At 39.7% G+C, this 9,776-nt stretch overlaps 1 protein-coding gene across 1 annotated transcript; it reads right to left on the bottom strand.

The window, feature by feature from the left end:
* Nucleotides 1-36: 36 nt before the first annotated feature.
* Nucleotides 37-7,006, bottom strand: trmt9b (tRNA methyltransferase 9B). Its single transcript, XM_031727735.2, has 4 exons — nt 6,706-7,006; nt 2,672-2,871; nt 2,404-2,577; nt 37-2,052 (listed from the first exon to the last, which is right to left on the bottom strand). The coding sequence occupies exons 2-4, from the start codon at nt 2,826-2,828 to the stop codon at nt 1,130-1,132; spliced, it is 1,254 nt and encodes a 417-aa protein (XP_031583595.1). The 5' UTR covers nt 2,829-2,871; nt 6,706-7,006; the 3' UTR covers nt 37-1,129.
* Nucleotides 7,007-9,776: the final 2,770 nt, after the last annotated feature.

Consider the following 9,776-nt stretch of genomic DNA (forward strand, 5'->3'; position numbering starts at 1 on the left):
CACAACACCCATGAACAAAAACAAATTTAATAAAAAAAACAAAAAGTATTTACATCAGCTCACATAAGACATTTGCCACTTTTAAGACAAACCTAGTTGGTCCACAAAAACTATACAGATAAAGAAATGCACCACAATGGATATAAACAGTCTTTCAAGTCTCACCTATTCTTATGTCATTCACTGACATCAAGCAGCGATATACTTGTGATAGAGTGCAATGTTTATTCACAGTACATGAGGCAGTTTTCTGATTTGCTGAGACATACCAAATTGTTACAAGACACAATGCCACTATTGCAAATATCAACATCAAAGGCGCACACACAGACACGCCCACTGGCGACATGTTGTCTGGAACACTTGTAGAGTAAAACAACAAGAAAATGGCACTAATGTTTTGGAAGAGATTCTGCACAATTTTAAACTTGTATGAGAGTGCAATGAAAAAGTACGCACGAGCAGTTTCACAGGAAGCGTTACCAAGAAGTCCACAGCTGATACTAGCTGCAAATTTGGCTCCTTTTAATGAGAGATAAGGAGCATGCGATTTTAAAACGGGCAGACACAAAGAAAGAAAGAATTCTCTACTGAAATCAATATATTAAAAGATAACAGCAGAGGGAAGAGTATACTGTAGCTTTGTACATTTCTCTTTTGCTGGTATTTAAAGCACAAAGAGAAGAAATGTTCTTTTAAAATACAAATCAATAGCTGTGATGCAGCCCACTAGGGTTAAATAACAAAACACTGACTCTAAAAGACACACTGTAGATTTATTGAAAAAGAATAAATAGTTAAAAAAAAAAAAAAAAATCTGGTACAACATACAGTAACGGCCACTGTTGAACACTTCCATAAAATATCTGTTTGCTGCTTTCCAAAAGGTCTGACATATAGCTGGTTCCAGATTAAAATAAATAAATAAATACATGGATAAAAATCTAATTTTTAAACAGTTCACGAGAGAATTACAGCACTGGAGAATGTTAGTGTTACCTAGGCCTTCAACAATGGCTACATTTGCACATTTAAATGAAAAGAATGTCATTATTCTCACATGTGGAATTCAGTGCTAAAACTTGAGGCAGAGGCGATGCAAAGTGAACTCAAATATGACAAGTTCCGGTCATATTTTCCATACCTGAATTTTCTCTGCCACCACACACCAATTGGCGTGATCAAAGTAGGTGTGTTTCACATGAAGCTCTTCGACATGATTCTCTATCAGCTCTGCCAGCTCTCCCTCCCTGAAGACATGGTAGTACCTCAGGCAGGAGTCTTCCACCTGCCCTTCACTCCCCTGAGGACTCTGTGTGCTTTCCTGCAGCTCTTCTCCCAGCAGCCCTCCATCTCTTTCATCTTCAGACTGCTTTAGGTCCTCCCCCTGCAAGGAGACTAGATCTGGTAGAGCCAGAGAGCCACACTCCTGGACTAAAGACACTGGGCTGCTGTTGTTAGTGGTGCCATTGCCTCCAGAATTATTCGGTCCCTTGTGCTGCTCTGTGACGAAGACATCCTCTTCTGATCCAATCACAGATGGAGGAGAAAAGAAACTTGAGACTTGCTTGATAAGCCCTCGTCCTCTCCCACTCAGGTTGAACTTGTTCCCCTCATTTTCACCTGTGGGTGAAGATAAAGTGCTCATGTCTCTGGAGGATGAACGGGAGATCCCCAAGCTCCCGAAGTCGAACACAGAATCAAGAGACCTGGAGAAGAACCACAGTTTGTGTGTCCTCTGCTGTGGCGTAGTGCGACCGAGATCTTCTTCGTCTGCCACAGAGGATGTGCTTCTAACCTTCCTGTGCTTTTCAGTGTTGTCTATGGCTTCGCTCACACTCTGTGCTGTGGTTCTCCTCCTCGGTTTGTTGAGGCCTGGAAGGAATTGAGGATTCGGGTTCCAAGGAACAAAGATGTCCTGTTTCTCAAATTTACGACGTTTCTGCTCCATGGCCCACACGTAGATCATAATGCGTCCACCCACTCGCAGAGTGCGAGCCATCTCCTTTATTGCTCGAATACGACGCTCTTTGGTGGACAGATGATGAATGACTGTGACAAAAACATGAATTTGTCAGCATTAAGCATGGATATATGAGGTGTCATGTACACTGTGTGTATAATGCAAGATAAATTAATAGTGCAGCTGTTCGGTTTGGACCTAATTACACTTTTTTTTTTGGTAGGACACAATAATTATTTTTCACACTGTTGGCTTGGCAACGCAAGTTTGTGGTAATATGATGTTTATCATTATATGTGTTAACTTAATTTGAGGCAGATGACGGCTGCGACGTTTGAGCTCATGCATACGAAGGGAGTGATCTGTTACTGAGTGAATTTTTTTTTTTTTTAAAGCCTCTTATCTCATCTTTAATAACTGCTTATAGTTCTGACCATTACCTGCAATAGAGAGCACAGCATCAAAGCAGCTGTCTCTGTAAGGCAAATGCAGCCCATCACACATCTGGACCTCATGTCCTTGGCTCCAGGCAAAATCCACCAGGGGGCGACAAACGTCACACCCCAGCTTGAACACGTCCTTGTTGATGTGGAGATACTTACCATTACCACAACCTGGAAAGACAAGACAGTCAGCTACAACATAACACAAAAAATATAAGCCAGCTGTAATTGGACTTTCAGGATCACATTACTGCTGGAGACCCACCAATGTCAGCAACGATGCTCCCAGGCTGCAGTTCCAGGAGGAACTGCCGTACCTTCGGCCAGGCTTTATAGCGGCTGTCGTTGAAATATGGAGCAATCTTGTCGTAGACATTGTGTACATGATCTCTTTCAAGCTGGCTGGCAGCCTCCTCCATCATGTTCGCCCAGGCGGCCTCATGCAGTGGCCTCAGAGCATCATGACTGCGAGGAGAAGAGAGTCTTTTTGGTTATTTCCATTAAACTGTTAATTTCACTATGAAAAAGAAAATATTGTGATAGTGTGGACTTGTTAAATGGAAACAGCACAGTGGAGACCCCCTCTGCATGCTCGTCAAGGTCCCACAAGGTCAGCTCAAAACCATAATCAGCGGACACACTCAAACATCTGTCAGGTGGTAATTTAATATCAGACCCTCTGCTTTGTACTTCAAGTACCAGCTGCATCAGTGCACTCTCTCACATCCATCCAATACAAGTCAGGTATAATTTGTCACTTTGAGTCTGTAACTGCAGAAAAACACAGACTACGGGATATAAATTAACTAACCAAGTCACCGCAAATAGGCACACCTCATCTCACCAAGCTCTTAGCAGGTCCATGTCCACAGCAGCTGTGAGAAATTGGTTTTACAGTAACGGCGAATCAAAAGGTCAACACATAAATCACTTTTGTGTCAGTAACAGGATGCAAAACAAACATGAATCATGTTTGAGTGAGCGATTTTCATCGATTCCTTCACACTCTGTAAGTAAGCATTATGCTGCTGTTGGGGTTTATATATCGCAGCATTTCTTTCACTGTCACATGCAGGGGAAGGTCTGAGCTTTAGCTTTTGTTGTAAGATGTACATTTCCCTAATGTGACCTTCATAAATCCTGAGAAAGACTTTAAATTTCCATGGAAATAAAGCACTGACAGCACTGCAGTACTGAATATCAATATGTTATAGCTTAGGTTGATGCACAATTGTGGGTACTTTCCTTTTCATGCACAATATTGTACTCACAGGATCCAATATTATATTTGGTTTGGAACTACATCATAAGTGATAACTTTAAAAATAGTGCAATGAATACTTTTAATAAATTAGCTTTTATGAGCAAAGTGTAGTAAACCAACAAACAAAAATAAATACTATCAGTATTTGGCCTGGCTATCTTATGCTTTTACTACGTTGTAGTTTCTTGGACAATATTTATATAAATTCAGGCCATCTAGTGTTTGGATAATGACTCTGCCACTTTGAGTTTTTATATATATATGAACACAATGCGGCAAACCCCAAATCTACAGCTCACAGCAACCACCTTGACAACAACAGGACATTGTTGCCCACATTTCTATTGTTTTCTTTTCAAGCATATTTGTATGTAATGTCGACATTATGTAAACTTCAGGGACACGCTCTAGAGTTTCAAACTCAATGGAAAATTTCAGGGATTGTATAATTGTGACGTTTGTGTTATTCACAGCTCCCACTGCAGTCATCCCAGTTTATTAGGATGCAGCCCACAGCTCCTGCAGTGCTGCTGCTTTGGCTCCCTCAAGCACTAACCCCACTGGCCACTTTATTAGGCACACCCATAAAAACTAATGAAATCCAAAACAATGACTCTGGCATGAATTCAACTCTTTTGGATCTTTTTGTTTCACCTTGTTTTCGTCATCTTTAACATTCATGATCCACTGTGTTACATCGTGCTGTGATAGCTGTGAAAGATTGTGCACTCCATTAAGGTACAGAAGGGGATAAAAATATGCCACAAAAAGAACTGGACAAGAATATCTGGCTATTCAGAGTTCTTATTTGATCTTTCTGATTATTGTGTCGTGGTTTAATTAATTTCATGCAAAGCGAACCCACACTAAACAGTTTCGATCACATGTTGACTTCAAGGAGATTTTAGAAGTACATGTGTACAAAACTGCATGTTTGTAATGCTGAATAAATTAATTAAACTGTAATAATTATACACTTTCAACCCCCCCCTGTCCTTAAAAATCTTATCCTGGATAAATTTAGCCCATGATTTGTTGCATACTTATACTGTTAACATACGGCTGACCTCAACTAGGAACACTAACTCTACTATTCTCCACAAATACCCATTTAAATTCCTAAATGGATTCATTAAGTCTCGGATCAACAATTGAAATACACTTTCAAAGGCAAAAAAAATTAAATGGCTGATTCCTGACAAGGCCAGCAGAAAAGAAGATGTCTCTGTTTTTAACTGTTTTCAACATATTTTGTACCCACACTACTATTAACCAACAAGTGATCGTTAAATCAGTGCTGAATATTGGCTTTTTTGCTTGCAAATTATCTGCTTTGAAATCACTGACTGTGTGTGCCATAAGACTCTTCTCATTTTCCCCCTGTACTGAGCAATGTGACAAAGACTTTCCGCTCTGTGTGACACGGAGATGGGAGATAAGAGTTGTTTTCAATCGGCTGCGATAGATGAGAGCTGGCAGTGATAATGTATCCCAGCAGAAATTCACTGCTAACATATGACGTAAAATCAACGTGCACAGCAAATATGGGTTTACTTTTGAGGTTTATCTGTAACTTCATTGCACAATACAAAATTTCAACCCACTTAATCTTCTATCACTTCAGGTTGGACAGTCAACAGAAGCATGTACAGACTGTCTGTCTACAAAGAAATTAACATTAATAGATGTAATTCAGACCACTGCAACCTACTGAACCATGCAGTCCCACAGGATGCTTTGTTAAGGTTAAAAGGGAGGAAAGCCACCAGACATTTGGGATCCATTTCTTTCAAAAGGCATTAGGTATGTCCTTGAATGTAATACAGACTATTGCCCATTTAGTGTCCACACAATGAAAATTACTGGAAACATTTACCACAGGATATTAGTAACAAAGCCCGACTTGCACTACATGAAATACAAATATCTCTCTTTATGACCTGACAATCAGAGCATTCTCTGTGCATTAACAAGCTTATCTTCACTCCACCGTTTGTAAATATATTGTATGCAGCATCCTTTGCTCAGACCTATTTCTGGACCACCATCATCTGCATCATCTCAGCCAAGTGGAAGTAAAACATCCCTTATGTAACGCAGTAATCTGGCCTCATTCTGTGTTGTCTGTGCTCAATTCCGCTCGAGTTTCCCCCTCTGCTCACTAAACTGTGGCAGTCCTCAGCTGACATTATGTAACCAGCAGCTGGGCAGGCTCAGAGCTCTACCTCTGAATGACAATGGGAACTAAAATTAAATCAGATGAAAACGTCTGGTGCACAGATCTGTCCTGGGTGCAGGGCATTCAGGGGATAAAGGTAAAAATCAGCCATTACTTTAGTCATTTTTTGTACACAGATTCTGTAAGTAATCAATAACTTAGACATTAACTTAGATATTTTCATCATACATGATCCACAGCGTACAACATTTGCCACTGAGTACACTATTCTGCGAATATGTGACTTTAAATATGCGTTCCTAGGCCGTGTTAACAAGCTCAGACCTCCACTGTGCTTTTATGTGATGTAGTGGTGTTAGGACTGTATGAACAGACAAGCCTGCGACGGCTGAGCAGAGGGAGCCCAAGGAGAGCAGGTTTAACCGTGAAGCATGCCAGCGTGAACATGTGGGCAGAGATCTTGAGGTTTATTCTACCAGACCTCCTCATTAGTAAAATGTGCAGTAAATAACAAGTTAATATATTCAAAGGCAGACAGATGAAATCTCTGGACAGTAACCTGCAATTCAATTAATTCCCCAAGCTTTTAAATGAGCCCCGTATTTAACTATATTACTAGATTATATTATATTTAATAATGGGTGGGGTACCGGGCTTGTTCTGTATCGGGGAGCTACAACTTTTAGTCCAAATCAAAGTTTCTATTGATATATGTGCAACTGATGTATACCAGCCTAAAGTTTAAATACTGAATTGCATTAATAACAAAAATGTAACCAACTTATTTGCAATTCATAAACAGCTTTCTCGTAATCCGTGTCAATAACTGCACAGCCTCCCTGCCAAAATCACTTACCGTATAAACTGCCGTGGTATTATCCGCCTCTAGCCTCGGGTCGGTGGAGGTAAACTTCCCTCTCCGCACATGCGATAGATCTATATGATCCACCTGTCATGTGGATCAGAGGAAGGTGCTCTTTAAGATGGTCCCGAGCTCATCAACAACCACATTGTACCGGCGGATTAAAAAAAGCAAGAAAAAAAACGTGCGGCGTGTGACCGCCAGAAGTCTACTGGCCGAAGGACGGCATCAAATCCAGGACTGGGAGCTCCACACCTGTCAAGCCAATGAGAAGATAGGGAAAAACTTCCGGTCACGTGTTTCAAAATTAAAGCAACCCAAAATAGGGCAACAAACTGAGCAACTGCAATGACCGAAACTCAAAGAAAAAAGTAACAATGATTTGGTGAAAATGAGAAATCCCATATGTTAACCTCATAAAAGAAATGTACATTCAGCAAGTTGATGTTAAAAAAAAACCCAACAATACACAACTAAAACGATTTAAAACCAATATATGGAGTAGAAATTATTTAAAATACAATTAGGACCAACAATAATCCAGTAAAACTAGCAAAACCTACACATTCAATTCTGTAAAACAGTTAGAAATTAGGTAAAGGAATTAAACAACAACAAAAAAAAAGATACCTGGACTACTGAAAGATAGTTAAACTGATAATGTTGCAGTTTAACTAGCATGATTTTAGTAGGCAGTTCCAGTTTAAAGGCTATTGAAGTTGATGGAGCTAAAATTGCATCTAGAAAAAATATAATGATACAAACCACATAAAATCTGAGGGTTTGTGACAGTAGTTGTGCCTCAGTAAAAAAAAAAAAAAACTTTGGTGATGAATTAATAAAGCTGCAAAAGTGATCACAGTATCTTCTTCTTTCAGCTTGTCCCTCTAGGGGTCGCCACAACAGATCACCTGCTTCCATCTCACCCTATCACTAGTATTTTCGTCTGTCACACAAACGCTTTGCTGTTCCTCCTTCACTATACATGGATCTGCCCTGACGTCTTCCTCTTTTCCTTCTGCCTGGCAGCTTCATGTTCAGCATCCTTTATCCAGTACACCCACTCTCGTGACACCCTCGTGTCAGATGCCCAAACCAATTAGTCAGTATCTATACAACAGAAACAATGCCACATGGCTACACTAACTCGTGAATAATTAATTATGGGAACAATAATTCATCTGCTGTTTGATGGAAATTAAGCTTGATATTGTACCTCTGTATTATAGATGATGCAATGCTCCTTCATTTGACTTTGATAGACTAATACCAACTTTTGGAAATACTTTTAGGCAGAACTAAAACCATCAAAATTGTACTTGTGTAAAATGGGTAATCCACGTTCATGATATGTATCTAAAAGATCCTACTCCTTCTCCAGTTATTGGATGTTCATATATTTTTACTGTTTACTATTCAGCCCACTACTGATTTCTATGACAAGACACACCCTTGCGCTTTTATTTTGAAAATCACGCCATGTAGCATCCGCTCTTCTTGTATATAACTTGACACAACTGATGGGTTTTCAGCGTGTAAAAAGATGACACCCTGTGCGGTTGCAGAGCAGGGCTGTCATTGGCTATGAGCCTCACGTGACAACCACAATAAACAACGTGACAGGTAGAACATGAGGTCCTTCATTTTATGCTTCACCCGTTTCTCATTTCACTTAATGGCTTTTAACTTTTATAAAGTCCCTGATTTCAACCCAAAGCTGCAAGAAAAACTGACAAAAAACACATTTATTCAATTAAAGTAGAAACTGACAGTAATCCATAAGATGTTTTTTACAGTTTCACCTACATGTTGGTATTAATTGCTAATTAATTACTATTACAGGCTCCTCAAGGAGATATGATGGCCCCATTTTTTTTATTGCTTTGTAAATAGCACTTACTCTCATTAGCACCAAGTACAAACGATGAGCTACAGGATCCTGTTCATCCCGATCTTCCACTTGCAATGATAAGGTTATAATAACACAAGAACTGCATATATTAAAAACTAAATAAAAAAAATTAAACAGCTTTTAGTTCTACACCATTAAGCCACTTAATGTGTTTTCTACTCTGGTAATAATTAGTGCACATTAGCCTGTCACATCCACTTTTCCTTGTCCTCTGCTTCCCATGTCAGCTGTGAATTCATGTGCCATTTTTGTTCCCGAGATGCTTAAGAGCAGAAACTTATTTATGGTTCATCACTGCCATTTAGGGAGCACAGAGCACTCATCACAGCTGCCTACATCATCATCATTCAAAGCACACTTTTGCTCCATTCTGCTGCAGGCTTTCTCACATTAAAATGACGCGCACCTCCGCACCCGAGAAGTACACAGTACAAACACATTTAAACTGGCGGCTAATGAAAATAAGTAGAAACGCAGATGTCCCCTCAGCAGAGGTTTAGCAACTGTTAAACAACAGCAATTACTTTTAGTCTCTCCAAACACTCTGTTAAATCTGTTTAATCATGAATTCAGTTAGGAGACAGGCAGCATCCTTCATAATGATTATATATCAAGGACACTTATGAGTCCTCAGCACACAGATTTCTATTTTTCTGCAGCAGAAAATATTTCCCAGAGACAGACATTATCTCATAGTATTTGCCTTTCATTGATTTAAGCCAGCACCTTTTAGTCCAAGCCTGCTCCCTACAGACTGCATCACCAAAACACTTGCTGCTGTATTTATTAACTGGTTGTTGTTAACTAAAGACTGTGACTTTGTGGTGGAGGAAGTGTGGGTGTGGTAACTCCTGCTTAAATTATGAGTTTTCCTGTTTCCTGACTTCCTGTAATTGAGAGGCAAATTGTGTTACAGTTGATTGTCTGTACATTCTAAGGTAGTTTTTAATTACTGCTGGCCAGTGCTGTTGCATGAGAAATATCATCAGTGTCACTGTAACCCCATTGGATAAGGGTTTGTTGGAGTTGCTAAATCCAGCCACCAATACAGTGATAATAACTTCTTATCCTTTCTATTTATAGAACGATCATTTCTAAGTGTGCCTGAAGAAGGTCAGTGACTGAAAGTCTGCCCCTACAGAAGGAACAATGC

The sequence above is a fragment of the Oreochromis aureus genome, linkage group 14 (genome assembly GCF_013358895.1).
Source record: "Oreochromis aureus strain Israel breed Guangdong linkage group 14, ZZ_aureus, whole genome shotgun sequence".
Classification (NCBI taxonomy): domain Eukaryota; kingdom Metazoa; phylum Chordata; class Actinopteri; order Cichliformes; family Cichlidae; genus Oreochromis; species Oreochromis aureus.

Bases quoted from the DNA above. Each gene is read 5' to 3' on its own strand.
- trmt9b (XM_031727735.2), bottom strand. From the start codon at position 2,828: ATGATGGAGGAGGCTGCCAGCCAGCTTGAAAGAGATCATGTACACAAT. The intron at 2,578-2,671 runs GTGGGTCTCCAG...TTGTCTTTCCAG, and splicing joins GAGCATCGTTGCTGACATTG to GTTGTGGTAATGGTAAGTAT. The intron at 2,053-2,403 runs GTAATGGTCAGA...TTTTTGTCACAG, and splicing joins TGCTGTGCTCTCTATTGCAG to TCATTCATCATCTGTCCACC.